The sequence below is a fragment of the Furipterus horrens genome, unplaced genomic scaffold (genome assembly GCF_987537825.1).
Source record: "Furipterus horrens unplaced genomic scaffold, mFurHor1.1.pri manual_scaffold_6, whole genome shotgun sequence".
Taxonomy (NCBI): domain Eukaryota; kingdom Metazoa; phylum Chordata; class Mammalia; order Chiroptera; family Furipteridae; genus Furipterus; species Furipterus horrens.
In genome coordinates, this window is record NW_028327176.1 from 181,805,482 (window position 1) to 181,827,661 (window position 22,180).

General features: G+C 44.1%; 1 protein-coding gene across 2 annotated transcripts; it reads right to left on the bottom strand.

The window, feature by feature from the left end:
* Positions 1-219: 219 nt before the first annotated feature.
* LOC150007948 (UL16-binding protein 2-like) lies at positions 220-20,519 on the bottom strand. Of its 2 annotated transcripts, none has more exons than XM_090279968.1 (5): positions 20,265-20,519; positions 4,598-4,840; positions 4,088-4,363; positions 1,547-1,706; positions 220-359 (listed from the first exon to the last, which is right to left on the bottom strand). In XM_090279968.1, coding segments are annotated over exons 1-5 (753 nt in total). In that variant the 5' UTR covers positions 20,338-20,519; the 3' UTR covers positions 220-358. The 2 variants fall into 2 exon arrangements, with proteins under 2 accessions (XP_090136094.1, XP_090136093.1); XM_090279967.1 differs by having other exon boundaries at positions 20,241-20,519.
* Positions 20,520-22,180: the final 1,661 nt, after the last annotated feature.

The following is a 22,180-nucleotide window of genomic DNA, read 5'->3' on the forward strand; positions in this document are numbered from 1 at the left end:
GTTGACTACAACGTCAAACCGCCTTAGGGACTCCGGCTCCGGATTTTCTGTCGGGGTTTACTCCCTTAGCCTTGCCCCTGAAGAGGTATGCCGCAAGGCAGCGGAGGTTTTTTGGAGTCAGAGTTTTCCTTCTCTGATGTGCCCTGACTGGAAGATCGAACCAGCGACACTTAGCTCGCAGGCCGACGCTCAATCCACTGAGCCAAACCAGCCAATTCAAAAAATAAAATTAAAATAAATATATATTTAAAATTAAAAGAAATGAAAATAAATATCAGGTCATCCAGAGGAAGTCGCTCAGGAGGCAGCATCACTGAGGTAGATCACTCTGTTGGGGCCTTCTTGGTAGCATCATCAGTCTGTAGAAAAGAGCAAGTGTTGTTCCCAGTGGCTGAAAGAATGTTGGGGCAATTCTCTCATGGTTACAATGCCTCAGTCACTCCCCATCCTGAGTCTTGCCCTCAATAGAGTCATGTATTTCCCTGAACCTGAGCCCCTTCCAGGAGCCAGCAGCCTGTACCCACTGCTGCCCACCTTTTGCACATCACAGAGTCAGCACCAGGCCCTGCTACAGACCTTCTGGGCTTAGAATAAAGTGAGGAATGAATCAGTCTGCTCCCTTCACTGGGTCCTGTCTCTCCCAGGGATGGCAGGGCCTAAAGGACCTGGTGGCAGCTCTGATGGAGAGGAGGGCCTGCTTCCTGACTCCTCCAGCCTTGGGGAGGGTCACAGAGAAATATTCTTCCTTTCCCTTCTCTCCCAGCCTCGCACCTTGCAGCACATGTAGCTCCAGTAGGCCAGTCCCATCCCTGCCCCATCCCTTCCTGGTCAGGGACACCTGTCTTTCGAGTCATCTCTGCTCAAGGCAGGGCCCCTGAGTCACTCAGAATCTGGAGTCTGGAGGAGGCTGGCTGTCAGGTGAATGCACCGGGGCTCAGCCAGGAGTCCCAGGGGTCCCAGGAGAACTGACCTCCTTCTAACCTTACCATCTGCCTCCTTAAAGAGTCCTTACTGTTCACCTAAGTCCTTACTGGCCCTTCTGAAGCCACTTTCTGTGGGAACGCAGCCGTGAACTCCAGCCTTCTGAGTTGTGTCTGCAAGACCTTCTGCCCCTTTTCCTGAGCTTAGACCCAGGCCCCCTCCTCTTAGCCCCCAGATATTCCCCTTCCCCCGGACACATCGCATGCAGCCATCATGCGGCCCTCATCTGAAGTGAGGACCGCCCGTGCCCTGGGAGCCTGCTGTCCCCACACCACCCCACTGGGCCCAAATACACTCTTCTCCCAAAAGAGATTCTGAGTCAGGACTGAATTTGCTCACCTCCTTAACATCAACAGATCTTAAGCCTTGGTGTGGGCCCTGTCCTTTCCCTCTGGTTTGACTGCACATAGCAGATATCAGGGCTGAGCTTGTCCAAGTAATTGCTATCAAGTGATATTATGTCTTATTCTCCTGGGAATCACCTTCTCTATCCATACTCCAGGACTTCTGCCCCTCATTTCCCACTCAGTTCTGCCCTCTGTACCTGTTACTGTGAGGAACTTACCATAGGATGGAAACTATGAACCAGCAGGTGAGGATCACAGGGATAATGAAGGTGACAGCCCTGTTGATTGTGGTCTTGGAGGGAGCTGTGGCTGTGACCGTGCTTTGTAAAGCTGAAGCTGCAGGTGGTGCGGCTGGGGCTGGGGTGATGGCTGGTGCAACTGCAATGGAAACACAAGGGTGACATCCTGTCCAGACCCCCATTGTGAGGAAATCCTTCATCACCTCCTGCTGCCCCAGGTAACCCTACAATGCTGACAGGTTCTACCCCTCTATGTGTGACAGCCATTGTTACAGATCCTGGGGTTTGAACAAAGGGAGAAAATGGGCCATGTCTCTGGGCTTTCACAGCTTTGGGGACAACAACAGGGTTACAATATACCCAGTCCCTCCTGCTGTGACAGAAGAGGTGACACATAGGAAGTCAGTAGATAGTCTTCTCAGGAGCTTATCTGAGGTGGTTTAAAGAATTTCCAGAAACAACGAGGTGAATTAAGAAGAAAAATGATGCTAAGAAGGAGGAACAGTACAAGGAACAGGACTGGGACAGAATGAGGCCCTCATGTTTGAGGTCAGCAAGAAATCTTCAGTAAGTGGTCCAAGGTTATGTACATTGAGTAAGAGATGTGAGAAGGAGCTTATAATTCAAAAGAGGGAGAGAGACTTCTGGTCAGGATGGTGTCATAGGTTTACACAGCTTGCTTTCCAAAGGCTCAGCACTAGAAGCAGCCAACCTTGGTTCCCAGCTTGTTTGTCTGGGCACCTCCAAGCCCAGCAGAAGGAGCAGCCACCTGAAGATTGAATTGTAGCTTATGCCGTGTGACCCTGGACAGAACACAGGTGGTGGCTCATCTTGGATGTACAAAGAACAATTGAGGCTCAACTACAATAAGAGGGTGTTACACTGCCCATACAGATGGCTCACCTCAAGTACCCAGCTTGGGTGATAGGGGAGGCTGTGCTATTTGACCCTACAGGACACCGACTACATTATGCCAGCTCTACCTAATACATAGAAACAAACACAGGGGGATGCCAAAAAGAGGAGACAAAGAAATAGGGCTCAAATGAAAGAACAGATCAAAACTCCAGAAAAAGAATGAAACAAAATGAAGATAGGCAATCTATCAGATGCAGAGTTCAAAACCCTGGTTATAAGGATGTTCAAGGAACCTAGTGAGGACCTCAACAGCATAAAAAAGATCCAGTCAGAAATGAAGGATACACTAATTGAGATAAAGACAATTTACAGGAAAGCAACAGTAGAGTGGATGAAGCCATTCATATAATACTGGTTTGGTGGTGATGTAGTCCTTCAGCTTTAGCTTTACCTGTCTTTCGATTCTAAATGATAGCTTTGCTAAGTAGAGTAATCTTGGTTTAGGTTCCAAATCAGTCATTTGGAACATTAGGTAGCAAAAACAACCAACCAGAATAGCAAGAAGAAAAAGAGAATAATTAAAAAAAAAAGAGGATATTGTAAGAAACATCTGAGACAACTTCGAGTGTACCAACATTTGCATCACAGATGTGCTGTAAGGAGTAGAGAGAGAAAGCAAGAAATTGGAAACGTATTTGAAAAAATAATCACAGAAAACTTCCCTAACGTGGTGAAGGAAATAGACATACAAGTCCAAGAAGTGCAGAAAGTCACAAACAAGATGAACTCAAAGAGGCCCACACCAAGACACATCATAATTAAAATGCCAAAGCTTAAAGACAAAAGGATCTTAAAAGCAGCAAGAGGAAAGCACAGAGTTACCTACAAGAGAGCTCCCATAAGACTGTCAGCTCACTTTTCAAAATAAACTTTGCGGGCTAGAAGGGATTGGCAATAAATATACAAAGGTATGAAAAGCAAGGACATACCACCAAGATTACATACTCAGTGAAGCTATCATTTAGAATTGAAGGATAGGTAAAGCTAAAGTTAAAGGAGTTCATCACCACCAAAACAGTAGTATATAAAATGTTAGAGGGTCTTGTCTAAGAAGAAGAACAAAATAAGAACAATAAAATGGCAATAAATACACATCTATCAACAATTGAATCTAAAAAATACAGAACAAACAGGCAGAAGAGAAACAGAATCATGGATACAGAAAACATTTTGATGGTTGCCAGATTAGGGGTTGTCAGGGGATGCGTGAAAAAGTTGAAGGGGTTAAGAAGTACAAAGAGGTAGATACAGAATAGCCATGGGATGTAAAGTACAGCATAGGAAATAGAGTAGCTAAAGAACATATATGCGTGGCCCATGGGCATGAATAACAGTGTGGGGATTGCCTGAGGGCATGTGGTGCTAGGTTGAAGGGGACAAATGTGGAAAAATTGCACCACTGTGATAGCCTAATTAATAAAATATAATTTAAAAAAGGAAATGAAAGGAGGGATTGCAAAACATACCTATGGTTGTTATTCTCCACAAAACTCCCACTGTGGATGGATCACTTTCTCAAATCACATAGAACACACAGGCAGACACATGTGCTGTGTCAATGTCATTTCAAAACACCTACAACTTCATCCACTCTGCAGTTACCTTTTGTGTCCAGAGCTTCTTCTTGGGGAAATGGAACTTGTTTAAGCCAGTTTAAACAGTCTCCAGATGAGGTATGAACAAGGAGATTGGTCATGACTCTGTCACTATCCATCATGTCTTTTAACGGTCTACCTTCATCACAAAGCACTTTCCAACTTCGGGACTTTGAGTCAAAGTGGAGACACACCCGTCCATCAACGTCAAACTCCCAGGATGCATTGGTGTGTCCATTGGATCCCTGCTGACACATCATGCTGCTCTGCAGGGAGAGAGATCCTGTCCCCAGCCCCCATGGGAATAAAGTCAGCCTTGGGTCTTGACAGATCCTCTATCCCCACCTGGTACCCAGCCCTCTGCTCCCCTCCTATCTCCTGGTCCTGCTCTGTTCTCCATGTCCTACCCTAGCTGCTTGGCCTCTTGGGTGGGACATACACCCAAAAGTCACATAAACATAAATCCCCCTAACTCTACAACACTGTTATACTTCTGCCTGAGGCCTTGGAAACTTACCGCTGGTTATAGTAAGCTTTGCTTTATTTTCAAACAGTTTATTTTTGAGCTCTTCCATCACATATATCAGTTGATTGCTGGTCTCTCTGAAATTTACCGTCATCCCCAGGACACTGGTTAGATTGAACTCCTTTCCACAACAGGTGTAATGAAAAAATGTCTTTCCATTGACCTGACCTTGCATTTTCAACCACGGTTGTCCATTAGTAGTGATGAAGAATTTATAGTAAAGAGACTTAGCATCTGTGAAAAAAAAATGAGGGTGAAGGCTGGGTTGGAAGAAGGGTGCCCACAAGCACCTCTCCCCCATTTCTGTGACAGCAAGTGAATGTCCCTGAGGGTGGCCTGGCAGAGCAAGGACTGACTCTGCCTGGCCACTCTCATCCCCAGGTGAAGGCCAGTGACCCTCTCTTGCTTGAAGAGGACCAGGAGGCGTCTGCCTGGGAGGGAACCACACAACCCCATGATATGTCCCCACTGTCCACCAGGCCAATACCCAGCATCAGTCAGTCCATAACCAGTCCAGGCATGTGCCAGGCCGGCTAGGGGAGAAAAAGGTCTTGATGCCAGAGGACTGTCAGAAACGAGCCCAGTGACCTGTGGGGAGATGGTAGAGGGTGAAGGCGGCTGCTCCTGAGGAAGCTGGATGACGGTGGTGGCGGGGTGAGAAGGGAACCCAATGTTGGAGAAGTAGTCACAACTGTAGGTCACAGGATTTACATAGCATGGCCCTGGGAGAGGGTGCTCACCGGCTACTGGGATGGGTCTTGGGAGTTTGGGTAAAGGGGTGGCTACACTGCATGGAATTCAATATTAGGAGCTTCCAAGACAGATATAGAGGGAGGGATTAAAAGACTCAGAGAAATGCCTATGTCAGACTGGATATAGTATTAAAAGTCAATACAGAGTTCTGGCCAGGATAGAGGGGCAGGTAGACATGCTGCATCTCCCTCACAACTAAGAAGGGATTTACAACTACCTCAAAACTAAGAAACAAACAAACAAGCAAAAAACAACAACAACCAGAAGATCCAGAAAATCAAACTACATGGAAGTTCAACAAATTTAGAAATAAAGAAGAAATAGTCAGCCAGAGAGGTAGGAATGACAAATCTGGGGTGGAAAGGACGCAATGTTGTGGTAGCAGCGGCTGCAGTAGCAGCCGCACAGGGGCTGTAGCCACAGTGAAAAATGCAGTCATACATTTTCCCAGGAAGAGAAACCTGGGGAGCAATTCCTGCCTCAGACCATACTGCGCAGATCACCATTCCAGTGCCGGGGAAGATAGAGCCACATTGCTTCTGATGGTGAAAACCAGTGGGGTTTCGGGTGGAGGAAGAAACTGCTGGTCTCTCAACAGCATCACCTTGTTTAGTGCAGGAAGTGAAAGAGGTGCCTGGAAAAGGGGTGAGTGCTGGGCAAGCAGCATTGTTCCCTCTCAACCCCTCCCCTACAATGTGGTGAAATGGGTCACCCACTCTGTTGAATACCTTAGGCTCTTCCCCTTATAATGTAACAGTTGTGACAACTCTACCTATGACACAGAGGCAAACACAGAGAGCTGTAAAGTTGAGGGGACAGGGAAGTATGGCCCAAAAGGGGGGGCAGATCAAGGTTCCAGTGGGAGAACTGAGGAATGAGGAAATAACCAACCTAAGAGACGCACATTTCAAATACTGGTAATAAAGATGCTCACAGACTTGATAGACAAGATTAAGCATGGCAAAGGCATAAGGGATGAAATGAAGGCTATGCTAAATGAAACGAGGGAAAACCCACATAAAACCAGTGGTGAAAGGAAGGAAACCAGGATTCAGACCAATGAATTGGAACATAAGGAAGAAATAAATAGTCAACCAGTACAGAAGGAGAAAACAGGAATTGAAAAAAAAAAGAAGGAGAGGCTTAGGAACCTCTGGAACAACTTTAAATTTGCCAATATGCAAATCATAGGGATGCCAGAAGGAGAAGAGGAAGAGCAAGAAATCGAAAACTTATGTGAAAAAAAAATGAAGGAAAACTTCTCTAATGTGTGAAGGAAATAGACATACAAGTCCAGGGAGCACAGAGTCCCAAACAAGCTAGACCCAAAGAGGACCACAATAAGACACATCATAATTAAAATGCTAAAGGTTAAAGATAAAGTGAGAATATTAAAAGCAGTAAGAGAAAAGAAGAGAGTTACCTACAAAGGGGTGCCTTTAAGACTATCAGGTGATTTCTCAAAAAAACTTTGCAGGCAAGACGAGACTGGAAAGAAGTATTCAAAGTGATGAAAAGCTATGACTACTCTATCCAGCAAAGCTATCATTTAGAATGGAAGGGTGGATAAAGTGCTTCCCAGACAAGGTAAAGCTAAAGGAGTACATCATCACCAAGCCGTTATTATATGAAATGTTAAAGGGACTTATTTTGGAAGAATAGTAAAACTATGAACATTAAAGTGACAACAAAAATCACAATTATCACAACAGATTCTGAAAAATAAAAACAAAACAAACTAAGCAGTCAACCAGAGTGGGAACAGAATCATAGGTATGGGGAGCATATAAAGAAGGGGTGACAACTGGGAGAGGGAAGGGTGAGAAGCGGGGAAATGGTGCAGGGATTAAGATGCATGGTAAGAAGGTGCAGAATAGACAGGGGGATGTTAAGAGGAGTATAGGAATGGGTAAAGCCAAAGAACTTATATGCACGTCACATGGACATGAACGAAGAGGGGCAGGATTGCTGAAGGGAGGGAGGGCGGTGGGCTGAGGGGAGCAAAGGGAAAAGAAATCGGGACAATTGTAACAGCATAAGCAATAAAATATACTTAAAGAAAACCTAGAACAACTAGAAAATGTCCACCAACTCTGCTCAAGAGAAGACTTGAAGGGTTCTTTGTTTATCGAGCTGATAAAGAATGCATGGTGAGGACAGGGGTTCAAGGCAGGCCACTTCACAATGTGGCACTTTGGCATATTGATTATTTTGAATTAAAGTTACTTAAGAAACAGCTGGCACACAGAGGGACACTCTGACCCTTCTCTGTCCCACTGGAAACAGGATATGAATCTCCCATGTGAAATATACCCTCCCTATTCCAGGAGGTAGTGGCACATCCAGAACACCAGAGATAGAAAGCTTAGGGCCAAGAAGGCTGTATAAACAAATCTTTATATTTCATTTCTAATTTCCTTCTCCAAGCTCAAAGGCCTTTCTCAATTCTTCACAAAGTTATTGTTTCTTTGTTTAAAATGTATAAAATCTGCCTACTTTGTTCAATTCAAAGAGTCTATATTTCTATGATTTCCTGTATGTACCATATTAAAATATTTTTCACCTATTATTCTGTCATATGTTAATTTAACTGTTAGACCAGCCAGAACAACCCAGAAGGGGAGAGAAAAAATTCTTCCTCCCCAGTAGTGAGTAGGACAACCTCATTGTCACGAAACTCAGTGCTGGGGTCTCTGATGACAGGGATTGGCAAGTGGAGAGAGTATTCTAGAAATGGGCTCCTAATAGTAATGGCGATGAAAAATCCTGAAATCATACATATGAGATACAGGTGCTCAACTGCAGCAAGCAGGTAGACTGCCCGTATTGAAATGATAAGAAAGGTTGGCATGCCAGCCATGGGCCTGGCCCAGAGGAAGCTGTCCCTTTGGCTCGTAGAATATAGGGATCCTAGAAGCAAATGGATGAACAGCCAACCCAGAGAGTGCTGGATTTAAGTAATAACAACAAACAAAGTCTAACACAAAGATGGATTATTATGAGGCTAAAAGTAGTGGGCCAATAAGGATGCTGGATCCTTTGTTGAGTGTCAAAAGTCAGCCACTTTTCAACTTCTCAGACCAGAAACCCACTACTTGAAAGAGAGGCCTGGTTCCAATGAGGAGGGACTCTTCAAGTTGACAGCAAGTGCAATGATTCCTGCTAGCTTTTCCCTGAGCAACATATGGCCATTGACTCAAGTAAGTGCACACTAGAAAGCAGAAACTACCCAGACATTCATATTGGACCTAGTGTGTGAGTTGACATCATCCCCAGATCAGATACGTCACCGTGGGCCCTGTTATTACAGTGTTGCATGGTGTTGGGGCCCAGGTAATGAACAGACACCTCTCCCAGGTCCTGCTCACTCTGGAGTCATTTAGTTCAGCAACCCACACAGTGGTCATTTCACACTCCCTGGATTTGTAACAGGAATGGAAAATCACTGTAGTTAGTGAATTACTGATAGGATGAGTGCCTCACAATAAGATAATTCCAGTATTGGAAACTGGAGGAAAGAAATGATTTCTCCAAATGCATTGTTAAAACCATATCTTCTCCAGGATGAAATGACAGAGAATAGTACAAACCTTAAAACCTCTCTGACATTGCAGGGCCGTGGGATCATTTCTTACCTCTATTTAGTCGCCAACTTAGTACAAAGACTTTGTATAAATGGGCATTTATTGAATATCTCAGGCTTTGCAGGACATAGATCTCAGTTGCAACCACTCAGCTCTGCTGTTGTGACATAAAAGCAATGTCAGACAATAATTGAATGGATGACTGTGGCTGGACTTTGTTCTTGGGTCCCAAGACCCAGTAGACTTATGATACTGGAGGTATCTATGGTAGGAAAGGAGGCTACGGGGACTTCATGGCATTCCCACTGGGAAGTCACAACACAGACCCCTAGTGTTCAGAAGCAAGGCCATGTCACTTGCAGCAGGAAAGTCCTCCCCATTTAAAGAGGCTCCTGGTAAAGTACTGGGGTCTGGTAGAGACAAGGCCTCTGGCTGTGGACTCAGAGTTGTCCACCATGAGTGTCATTAGGTTAGATGGGCCTAGTGGTCATAAGATAGATGTGATTCTTGAGGCACTGAAGTGAGAAGGGTCACAGAGATGCAGAAGCAGGTTATGCCGATCTTGACACCAGAAATGCTGCACCAGCAGGACCCTCAGCTCACACTGTGGCTCGTGCATTCTCTCTCCTAGTTTCCTTGGGTCAAGGAACCCAGTCTACAGAAAGGAGGGGAGCAGAGGCCCCTACTTGCAGCACCCACATCCTCTCACATTTACTCCACCCAGAAGCCACAGGCAAAACAGGGCATGTTTCTGGATTTTCTATATACATTGGAGGAATCCTGGGAGATGATTTTCTAGGGGACAGGGCACCCATATCTGGGACACCCTAACTGTGCTGTCAGCACAGTGAGACAGTATCCAAATCTGCTCCTCCATTCATTTACATGTTGTCTTTGGCTGCTTTTCCATCACAAACATGGAGGTGCTTAGCCCATATAGACCCACATAGTAAGTGGCCTGCAAAGGTCACAACATTCACCATCTGCTCTTTATAGAAAAGGTTTTCAGGAAAGTAGATCCAAGATGGCAGCAAAGGAGGTAGAGGTTACATTCACCTCCTCCCAGGACCAAACTGGTATTACAACTAAAATACTGAAACACCAACTGAATAACCAACTGAAGACATGCTAGAAAGAAGTCTTATAACCAAGGATTTACAGAAGACACAGAAAGACTGGTGAAAAGTGTGGAGACACAAAAAGAGCTGGCCCAACACCCACATCCGGTGGCTGAGAACTAAGGTATCTCAGCTGCAAAGGTTCCCCTGGAGGAGTATGGGGTCTCAATCTCATGCTGGGCTCCCCAGCCAGAGCACCAGAGCTGGGAAGAGGAGCCCATAACATCAAGAGGTATAAATCAGTAGGGATTCTGTCTGCCAGGGAGAGACTAGAGTCTGCTAGAAACCCAGGTGCCCTTCTAAGCGGCCAATGCACAAAAACGTCATTAGAGCAACTCATCCTTGACTCTAATGGAGAGAGGGTGGCTGGCATGGACTCAAATCATGTGAGAAGAAACTGGGTTTTGTGGCTGTGAGAAGAGAGCTGAAGGGACAGCCACCAGGGCCTGGTGCTGAGTCCCTTTTCCCTTTCCCACACCACCGAGGCCATCTCTCTTGGGTTGAGCACTACTCTCCCTAATGCATCAGCCTGAGGGAATGGAATAGTTCCACCCTCATGACTCTCAGTTGCCTAGTGCTACTGAGCTCAGGGGTGCAGACTTCCAGGATGGCTCAGGGGGTGTCAGAAACTGAGTTCTGTGACTCTGAGGTGGGGCCAGTCTCCCCATCTTCCCATTATTCTGACCGGTACCTTCCCCAAACAAGAGATCGAGAAGCCCCAACCTCTGGACTCCCTGTGACCCTACACTGTCACTGCCAGCTCAGGTTCCCCAGGAGGTCCAGGCAGAGGAGGGGACACACTGAGTTGTGTGGCTCTAGGATGGGGACTTTTTCCCCTTGCATGCCTGTCTGGAGCAGAGCCCTCTCCTCACAAGACTAAATCGAGGTCTGTTTTGGCCTGATAAAATCTGTTGGCCTTCATCTGAGGACGGTATGAGACCCTGCCCCACCTCAAAGGTCTGTGGACACCAGTGGGTGACAGCTAGTCTTGCTCTACTCTGGGGCATATATCATAAGATTTCACTCATCTGTGGAATCTACTGAACAAACTTAACACGAAAAACGGGGACGGACTCATAGATAGAGAGCAGGATGACAGCTGAGGCGGGGGGAGGTAAGGGGAGGAGGGATTGAGCAAAAAGGAAAAAGGACTCATGAACATGGACCACAGTGTGGTGACTGCTGGGGGGAGTGGGGGAGAAGGGGACTAAACGGAAATGGGAAAAAATACAATAAAAATTAAATGAGGGGGGAAAAAAAACCATGAAAAAGAACCAGTCAAAATGAAGAATACACTGGAAAGAATAAACAGTGAGTTTGATAAACAGAGGATCTAATCAGTGACATGGAAAACAAGATAGCAGAAAGCACACAGAGCATCAGAAAGAAAGAAGAATTTAAAATATGAGGGTAGTTAAAAGGATTTTTGGGACGACATGAAGATTAACAACATTCTCATCATAGGAGTACCAGAAGGAGAAGAGAGAAAGCAGAGGACTCAGAGCCTACCTGAAGAAATAATGACTAAAAACTTTCCTAACCCACTGAAGGAAAAGACACAAGTCTAGGAAGCGCAGTGAGTCCCAAACAAGATGAATCCAAAAAGGCCCACACCGAGGCACACCATAATTAAAATGGCAAAGATTAAAGATAAATTTAAGACCATCAGGAGAAAGACAGTCACCTACAAGGGAGCTCCCTTACAATATGGCTGATTTCTCAAAACAAACATTTCAGAAGAGTTGGCATGAAATATTCAAAGTGATGAAAAGCAAGGACCTACAAACAAGACTACTTTATCCAGCAAGCGATCCTTTAAAATGGAAAGAGAATTAAAGAGCTTTCCAGAAAAGAAAAACTTAATGGAATTCATTACTACCAAACCAAATATTACAAGAAATGTTAAAGGGTCTTCTTTAAGAAGAGAAAGAAGTACAACATAGGAACAGAGTTATAAAGGATAAAATGGCAATAAATACACACTTATCATAATCACTTTAAATTTAAATGGCTTAAATGCTCCAGTCAAAACAAACAAACAAAAAACCATACAACAGCTGAATGGATAGGAAAACCAGACCCATATATATGCTGGTTACTAGAGACCCAACTCAGAATGAAATACACATATACTAAAAGTAATGGCATTGAAAAAAAGGTTCTTCTCAAGTTTGGGGCTCACTTCTTATGACAAGTAAATGTGGCCAAACATTCTCTGACTCCACGGGTGCAATGTCATTCCCACTATTCATCACTCTGATGACTTCAGCCACCCCTTATGGGGAAACCCTAATCATATCCTTGTCATTATGAGAGGGAGGTGAGACTCCCAGTGGCTCCTGACATCTGGAGTCTTACCCTCATGGAGGACTGGTAAAGCCCATAACGCCCATTCTTTCTTCATCCACTGAGCCCTTCACTCATTGAAATGAGAGAAAAAGACAAAGACCTCCTACTCCACACATTCAAAATGCCTAGACCTGTGTCATTGTCTAAACCTGAGCCACTTCTCAGATCTGCAACCTGTTACTAGGAAGAGAGGCCCAGGTCCAATGAGAAGGGACCTTCAAATCAACAACTGCAAAGTCCCTTCTGGCCTTTCCCAAGGAGCCACAAGACCACCGACTTGGTAAATGCACTGGAAGCAGATACTACCTGATGTTCATAGTGGTATGTTGTATTTCTGTTGTTCTCTTTTGTTTTTAAAATATTTTTGACTTTTCTTTCAAAATCTTTGACCCTTAAGTTGATCAGAAGTCTGTTGTTTAACTTTCACATATTTGTAGATTTTCCAGCTTTCCTTTTGTTGTTGATTTCTAGCTTCATACCACTGCTGTTGGAAAAGATAGTTAGTTCTATTTCAGTCTTCCTAAGTTTGCTGAGACTTGTTTTGTGTCCTATCACATTGTCTACCCTGGGCAATGATCTGCACATACTTTAGAAGACTGAGTATTATGCTTTTGTTGGTTGGAATGTTCTACAAACACCTGTTAGGTCCGTTTGAGCTAATGTATGGTTCACCCTCATTGTTTCCTTGTAGATTTTCCGTCTGGATGATCTACCCATTGCTGAAAGTGAGGTACCTTTTTCTATGTTTTCTTAAGCAATTTTATTCTTTTAAAGACACAGGGGAAGAGTGAGAAAGAGAGGGAGAGAAACACCAATGTGAGAGAGAAACATGGAAATACAACTGAAAAAAGGCTGGAATAGCAATACTTATACCAGATGAAACAGATGTGAAAACAAAGGATATAGTAAGAGACAAAGAAAGACTCTACATAATAATAAAGGGAGCATTCCAACAAGAGAACATACCCCTGTAAACATTTATGCACCCAACACAGGAGCACCTAAATATATTCAGCAAATCTTGATGGACATAAAGGGAGAGGTCGGCAGCAATACAGTCATAGTAGGAGATTTGAACATCCCACTGACTTTAATATATGTAGATCTTCCAGACAGAATGTCAACAAGGAAATAGCAGCCTTAAATAACATAATAGATCAGATGGATTCAAGTGATATTTCAGAGTGTTTCACCCAAAAGCAGCAGAATATACATTCTTTTCAAGTGCAGATCAAACATTTTCTAGGAGAGAGCACATATTAAAGCACAAAGCAAGTCTCAATAGATTCGAGAAAACTGAAATACATCAAAGCATCTTTTCTGAACACAATGGTATGAAACTAGAAATGAATCAGAGGAAAAAAAGTGAAAAACACACAAAAACATGGAATCTAAATAACATGTTGCTCAACAATGAATGGTTTCACAATAGATCAAGGAAGACATCAAAAGACACCTTGAGACAAATGAAAATAAGAACAAACAACATCAAATCTATGGGACACAGAGAAAACAGTCCTAAAAGGGAAATTCATAGCATGACAGGCCTACCTCAAGAAACAAGAAAAATCTCAAATAAACATCTAACTGTACATTTAAATAAACTAGAAAAGAACAACAAACAAAGCCCAGCATGAAGAGAAGAAAGGTAATAATAAAGATCAGAGCAGAAATAAGTGAAATAGACTTAAAAAACAGAACAGATCAATGAAATTAAGAGCCAGGTCTTTGAAAAGATAAACAAGATTGATATACCATTAACTAAATTCATCAAGAAAAAAAGAGAGAGGACCCAAATTAAAAAAGCAGATATAAAAGAGGAAAAGTGGCAACTGACATCACAGAAGTAGAAAGGATTATAAGGAAGTATTATGAACAACTATATATCTACAAATTGGACAATCTGGAAGAAATGGATAAATTTCTAGAAACAAACAATCTCTCAAAACTGAATCAAGAAGACACAGAAAATCTGAACAGACCAATTACAACTAATGAAATTGAGGCAGTAATAAAAAACACTTCCACTAAACAAAAGTCCTGGATCTGATGGCTACACAGGCCAATTTTACCAAACATTCGAATAAGAACTAGCACCCGTCCTTCTCAAACTACTCCAAAAAAAAAAAAAAAAAAAAAAAAAATTCAAGAGGGAATACTCTCAAGTTCATTTTATGAGGCCAGCATTATCCTAATTCCAAAACCAGATAAAAACACTATAAAGAAAGAAAATGATAGGCCAATATCCCTGATAAACATAGATGCAAAAAGCCTAAAAAGATATTAGCAAACTGAATCCAGCAAAATATTAAAATGATCATACACCATGACCAAGCGAGTTTTATTCCTGTTTGCAAGGTTGCAAGGTTGGTACAATATTTATAATCAATTAACATGATACATCCACATAAACACATAAAGGATGAACATCATATAATTATATCAATTGTTGCAGAGAAAAGCATTTGACAAAATCCAACACTCGTTTATGATAGAAACCCTCACAAAGTGGGAATGGAGAACATATCTCAATATAATAAAAGGACAAACCCACAGCTAAAATCATACTCGATGGGGAAAAACTAACAGCATTTCCCTTAAGCTCAAGGACAAGACAGGAATGTCCACTTTCACAACTCTTATTCAGCACAGTATTGGAACTCCTAGCTATAGCAATCAGACAAAAAAAAAAAAGGAAAAAGAAAAAAAAAGGAAGTTTATCCAAATTGAAAAGGAAGTAAAACTGTCATTATTTACAGATGACATAATACTGTATATAGAGAACCCTAAGAATACCACTAAAAAATCACTAGAACCGATAAATCAGTAAGATAGCAGAATATAAAATAAATTTCTAGAAATTGATTGCATTTTTATACACCAATAATGAACTACCAGAAAAGGAAACTAAGAAAACAATCTCATTTATAATTGCATTAAAAAACCTAATAATGAATTTAACCAAGGAGGTAAAATACCTGTACTCAAAAAATTATAAGACACTAAATTTAAAAACTAAAACAGATACAAATAGATGGAAGTGTATGGTATACTCTGCTCATGGATAGGAAGAAGTAACATTGTTAAAATGTCCACACTACCCAAAGAAATCTATACATACAATGCAATTGCTATCAACTTATTAGTGGTGTTTTTTCACAGAACTAGAACAAATGATCCAAAAATCTGTATTGAACCACAATAGACTCCTAATAGCCACAGCAATCCTGAGAAAGAAAAACACACTACCTGGTACCAAAATATACTACAAGGCCATAGTAATCAAAATGTCATGGTACTGGCATAAAAACAGACATATGTATCACTGGTACAGAATAGAGAGCCTGGACATAAACCTGTGCCTGTATGGCCAATTAATATTTAACAGAAAAGGTAAGAACATATAATCAGGTAAAGACAGTCTAGTCAATAAATGGTGGTGGGAAAATTAGACAAAAAATTAAACTAGACCACCTTCTTGCATCATATACAAGAATAAATTTAAAATGGATTAAAGACTGAAATATGAGACTCAAAACCATGAAACTCCTAGAAGGAAAAAAAAAAAAAAACATAGGCAGTAAAATCTCTAACATTTCTTCTTAGTAATATTTTCCTGATATATCTTCTTGGGCAAAGGAAACAAAAGAAAAAATAAACAAATGTGACTACATCAAAATAAAAGTTTTTTGCACAGCAAAGGCAACCATCATCAAAATGAAATGACAACCCACTGCAAGGGAGAACATATTTGCCAATGGTATACTCATCATATATGATAAGAGGTTAAAATCCACCATCAAAAAGGACCTCATACAACTCAACACTAAACAACCCAATTAAAAAATGGGCTAAGGCCCTGAAGAGACACTTCTCCAAAGATGACAAACAGGTGGCCAACAGACATATGAAAAGAGGCTCAATGTCACTAATCATCAGAGAGATGCAGATTAAAACCACCTCACACCTGTCCAAATGGCTATCATCAAAAAATAAAAAAGCAAGTGTCAGTGAGGATGTGGAGAAAAGGGAGCCCTGCCTCGTGCACTGTTGGTGGGAATGCAGGCGGGTGCAGCCACTGCAGAAAACAGTATGGAGGATCCTCCAAAAATTAAAAATGGAATTGCCTGATGAATCAGTGATTCCACTTCTGGGTATGTATCCAAAGATATCCAAAACACTAATTTGAAAGAATATATGCACCCTATGCACCATAGCCAAGATATGGAAGCAATGTGAGTGCCCATCAATAGAAGAGTGGATAAGAGGTGTGGTATATACATATATATAATGAAATATTACTGGGCCATAAAAAAGTACCCCAAATCTTACCATTTGCAGCAGCATGGATGGACCGAGGTGGTATTATGTTAAGTGAATAAGTCAGTCAGAGAAAGAAATACCATATCATTTTACTTATATGTGGAATCTAAAGAAAAATATAAGTAAAGAAACAAAACAGAAACAGACTCAGAGATACAGAGGCCAGTCTGATTTTTGCCAGACGGGAGGGAGTTTGGGGAACAGGGTAAGAAGGGTGAAGGGACAGAGAAGTACAGACTGATGGCTACAAAATAGCCTCTGGGGTGAATGGACAAGATAGAAAATACAGTCAGTAATATTGTAATAACTATGTGTGGTTCCAGGTGGGGACTGGAAACATCAAGGGAAAATTTTGTAAAGTATATGATTGTCTAACCACTATGCTGTAACCTAAATCTAATACATAAGTAATACTGAATGTTAAACTTAATTGAATAACATAAATAACAACAAAAAAGCACAACTACAATGGATGCCAGTATAACTCAAAATAAAGTGAAGATTTTCAAATACAAAGAAAGGAAAAGAAAAAAAAGTTTGCAGACTCCTGCCTACATAAGAGTGTATGACCTTTATATGTTTTTGCCTCCTCAGTAGGTGGGAAAATGTGGATTTGGGAACAAAAGGTACAAAGAGAGTGTCCTTCCCAGGCACATACTTTGCAAAAAAAAAAAAAAAAAGTGCTTTCTGTCCCTCCAGCTCTAGGTTTTGTGGGTCAGGTGTAGAGGCTTTTGCTGGGATGCAGGGGTATCCTCAAGCAAGGGAGATTAAGGTGGAAAGATTAGGGTCACTTCAAAACGGGTGAGGTGTTGGAGGCACTGATACTCTGATGTTCTTTTTTTTTTAGGCATCTGAGATGTCTTTTTTTTTTTTTGCATGTTTTATTGATTATGCTGTTACAGTTGTCCCAATTTCTTTTCCCTTTTCTCCCATCCACTCGGCAACACCCCTCCCTCCAGCAGTCCCCCACCCTTAGTCCATGTCCATAGTTGTGCATAAATCTCTTCTCAACATCCCCCTGTCCACTCCCCACCCTCCTACTTGCTTCTTAATTCCTGCACCATTTCCCTCCCTCTCCCTCCCTTCCCTCTCCCAGCTGACCTCCCCCCAGATGCTCCCCATACCTATGATTCTGTTCCCACACTAGTTGTCGGCTTAGTTTATGTTTGTTTCCATTCCCTAGCTTCTGTTGTTGATAGTTGATACTGTTTTCATTTTAATGTTCATAGCTTTGATCTTCTTTTTCTTAAATAAGTCCCTTTAACATTTCATATAATAATGGCTCGGTGATGATAAATTCCATTAGCTTTACCTTGTCTGGGAAGCGCTTCATCTGCCCTTCCATTCTAAATGATGGCTTTGCTGGATAGAGTAATCTTGGTTGTAGGGCCTTGCTTTTCATCACTTTGAATATTTCCTGCCAGTCCCTTCTTGCCTGAAAAATTTCTTTTGAGAAATCAGCTGACAGTCTTATAGGCACCCCTTTGTAGATAATTCTCCTCTTCTCTCTTGCTGCTTTTAAGATTTTCTCTTTATCCTTAACCTTTGGCATTTTGATTATGATGTGTCTCGGTGTGGTCTTCCCTGGGTCGTTTGTTTGGGACTCTCTGTGCTCCCTGGACACGTATGTCCATTTCCTTCCCCAAATTTGGGGAGTTTTTCTCCATTATTTTTTCACATAATTTTCCAACTTCTTGCTCTCCTTCTTCACCTTCTCGCAACCCTATGATTCTGATGTTGGCACGCTTATAGCTGTCCCATAGGTTTCTGAGCCTCTCCTCGTTTTTAAAATTCTCATTTCCTCCTGTACTGGTTGACTGTTTGTTTCTTCATTATGTTCCAATTTGTTGATTTGAACCCCAGTTTCCTTTCCTTCACCACCTGTTTCATATGGGTTTTCTTTCATTTCAGCCAGGACAGCCTTGTTTCCCCACCCTGTTTAATCTTTGCTGTCAGAGCTGTGAGCATCCTAATCACCAGTGCCTTAAACTGTGCTTCTGTTAAGCTCTCTATCTCCTTATCCGTTAGGCGTGCTGTCTGCCCATTGCTTAGTTGTGTCAATGGGACCTTGATCTGCCCCCACTTCTGGGTGTACTTCTCTGTCTCCTCATCTTTCTGTGTTTACCTCTGTGATCTGGGCAAGGGCTGTCGCACCTCTTACGTTACAGGGGGCAGAGCCTTAGGTATTCGTTAGTGCTGATGACCTGTTTCACTACATTTTGGCGCTGTATGTGGGGGAGGGGTCTGAGAGGGATAAGGGCCGCTGGCCGCTGCTTTTCCAGGCACTTCTTCCCCTTTCCCTACTAAGCAAGCTGCCTCCTTTTCCAGACTGACAGCTTCTTCCTCTGCCCCTGCCGCCACCTGCGTTCCCAGTCAGAAGCAATGCGCCTCTGTTTCCCCAGGCTCTGGAATTGCAAGCTGTGTGGACTAGTTTGGGGCTGGGATCGTTTCTCGGGTTTAAAGGGTATGTATGACTGTGTTCTCCATCAGGGCTGCAGCTAGCGGCACCTGCCGGCTGCTCCCCATCGACGGGCCCGCCCCCGCCCCGCCCCCGCCCCGCCCCCGGCCCCGCCCCTGGCTGTGCTGCTGCGAAGCACCGCCCAGTCCCGGCAGAAACTGCTCTGCTCCTGGTCCTCTCGGTGGGGCTCCACCCCTCCTGCCCTTCTGGTTGATTTCTTTATTTCTTGCTGGACTTCTCCGTAGTTTCAATTTTTTGGATTTTCTGTTTTTTTTTTGTTGTTTTTGTTTTTAGTTTTTAATTGGTTGTATATTTCTTAGTTGTGAGGAGAAGCCGCGCGTATATTTACGCCTCCATCTTCTGATGTTCTTCAAGTTTAACGCCAAGAATTAGGTTAAAATCTGCTGTGAGGAGCGGACTCATTAAGCGAAGAGTCGCCTCACAAAGGGCTCCGCAGATGGCGCCCTCGTCAAGGGTGGAAGAGCGGGACCGCTCGCACGGCAGGTTGGGATCGGAGTGGCGGCTGTCCTCCGGTAGCGCGCTTGGAGAGTGGGCCAGCGGAGTAGGGTATGCGGCTGTCCTTGGGTCGCTACCTTGAGGGGTGCCCCCTGTCCTGTCACGCCCGGATGCCAGGGGCTCGGGAGCCCACGTCCCAAGAAGCCTTTAGTGCGGCGGGGCGGGTGGCTGGGAGTTCGGGCAGCGCTTTGCGAGGCTCGGGGCGGGGCATCGAGGGGCTTCATCAGAAATTCCCGCTGCGCCCTCCTCTCTACCTTCTCTCCCCTTCCTTCCTCCCCGTCCATTCGAGGAAAACTTTTTTGACCCAGTCGCTGGCTAATTTCAGCCCCTGGAAACGGCAGCCAGATATTCAGACGCCTCGGAGGAGTAATGGCACCCGCGGAGAGGACGGCCAAGGGGTCCCCGGAGTCTGCGCCACCCTACCCCCACCCCACACCCCCTCCCTCCCGGCAGGAAGGTTCCGTAACCCCGCCGTGGGCACCCTCCGGCTCCCCAACCCCCTCGGTCCCCGACTTGGTGCCCGCCCCACTCACCCCAGGTTCCATCCCCGAACTCACAGCCGGACGCAGCCAGGTCCGGTACCGGAGTCATGAGCAAGAAGAGGAGGATGGTCCCCGCTGTCCCCACCATCGCGACCCCTACTGCGGTGTCCAACCAGGTCCTTAAGGCGGAAGGGGTGAGACTCTGGCCGCGGGCGTTGTCCCCACCCCGTCCTCCTTGAGTAAGGTGTATGGGTGCCTGGCAGAGGCGTCCGGAGCGGAGCCCAGAAGCGGCAGCGACTTTGACGAACAAAGCGCAAACTTAAGTGTCCAGGTCGGGTGCTCAACTTACAAATATTCACTCCGGAGCACGTGACTTCTTGCCGAGGTTTGCCAGGGCGGAGCTCGCCTCTTACGGCGGCAAACGGAAAAGGCGGGGTAGCCGCCCAGGCCGTTCCCCTCCCACCCCCTACCCACGTGTGGGCTTTCTTTCTTTCTTTTTTTTTTTTAAGAGAGAGGAATGGGGGAGAGAGTGAGAGACATGATTTGTTGTTCCACTTATTTATGCATTCATTGGTTCATTCTTGCTTGTGCCCTGACCCCAGTCCAATCCCAACACTGGCTTGTCTGGTTGAAGCTCTAACTAGTTGAGCTACTTAGCTCTCTTTGGGGTGGTGGTGGGGTTGGGTGGGGGGCAGGTGTCGTCGTCGTCGTCGGCAGCCGTCCGTCTCGAGAGACGATGGCGTAGCTTCTTGAGAGTCTATCTGCACCGCCGAGAATGGCTGTGTGGTGATAAGGAAACGTGATTCAGTGGGGGAAAAAAACTTACTTCGGTCTTCCAGCAAGGCTTTTATCACTCTGTTGAGGCCCCTTTCTACTCCTGGGTCTGTAATTCTTGTAATATTGGGTTGGCCAAAAAGTCCGTTTAGTTTTTTCTGTGAAATAAAGGACACGTTTTTCATTTTCACCAATAACTTTCTTGATTTAGATATTTGGAGTATGTTGGCTGTCTCCCCCTATTGGCTTCTAGTGGGTAGAGGCCAGGGGTGCTGCTAAGTATCTTGTGATGCATAAGACAGCCCCACAGCAGAGAATTAATTGCCCAAAATGTCAGTAGTACCAGAAACTTTGCAAACTACTTTTACACATTCAATCTGTCACTGCACCTTCTCCACACACTGCACAAATCTTTTTTTTTTTGCGTTTCAGTTGTGTTTATACCTCTTTTCTTTTCTTTTCTTTCTTCCTGTTGGTCAGACAGCTTTATTCTGGTCCCTACTGTTCATTAAGCCATTTACACAAATTATTTCCATTTTCTCTGCCTCAAGAAGCAGTAGCTGCATCCAGGCTGGAAATACACAGCAGTAGAAGATCTTGTAGAGAAAAACTAACAGGTGAGATCTCTGTTTATTCTGGCTTAGGTGAAAAGTATATGTGTGACTTTCCAAGGACTCTTCTTCAAAGCTGAGGTCTGCACAGGGCTAGCTGAGGCTGCAATTGAAAGCTCACAAAAGTGCCTAGCTTACCAATCAATCCAAAATACCTTCCAGAAAAGCAAGTTCATTCACAGCTTCTGTGACATCATCCAAACCTCTCCTCTGGAAGGTTTTCCTCTTTCCTTGTGGAGCCCAGCAGCAGGCATCTTTCACAATAGTCTCCACGGACAGTTTCAGGGCTGGTGCCAGAATGAAGCTGGCTTCCTGTCCTGCCAGCGCCCGGGCAGGGTCTGCCTTAACCAAGGTCTTCCATGGCACCAGAGGCGGCCTGAAGAGATGAGCTCAGGGCGGACTCATCCTGGGTGCACTCCTCGGGGCTTGCGGCTGCGGGACTGCTCTCTCCCCACTGGACCCCTCCTCCTTGAGGGACACCGGGCTTCCAGCAGCTGGCGCCATCTGAGCACTTAGCAGGAGGTGCGCTGCACCTGCCCCCGACTGTGTCACCTTTCTTGAAAGAATAAAGCATAATGCACTGAAAATGTTGCGCGTTTTCTTCCA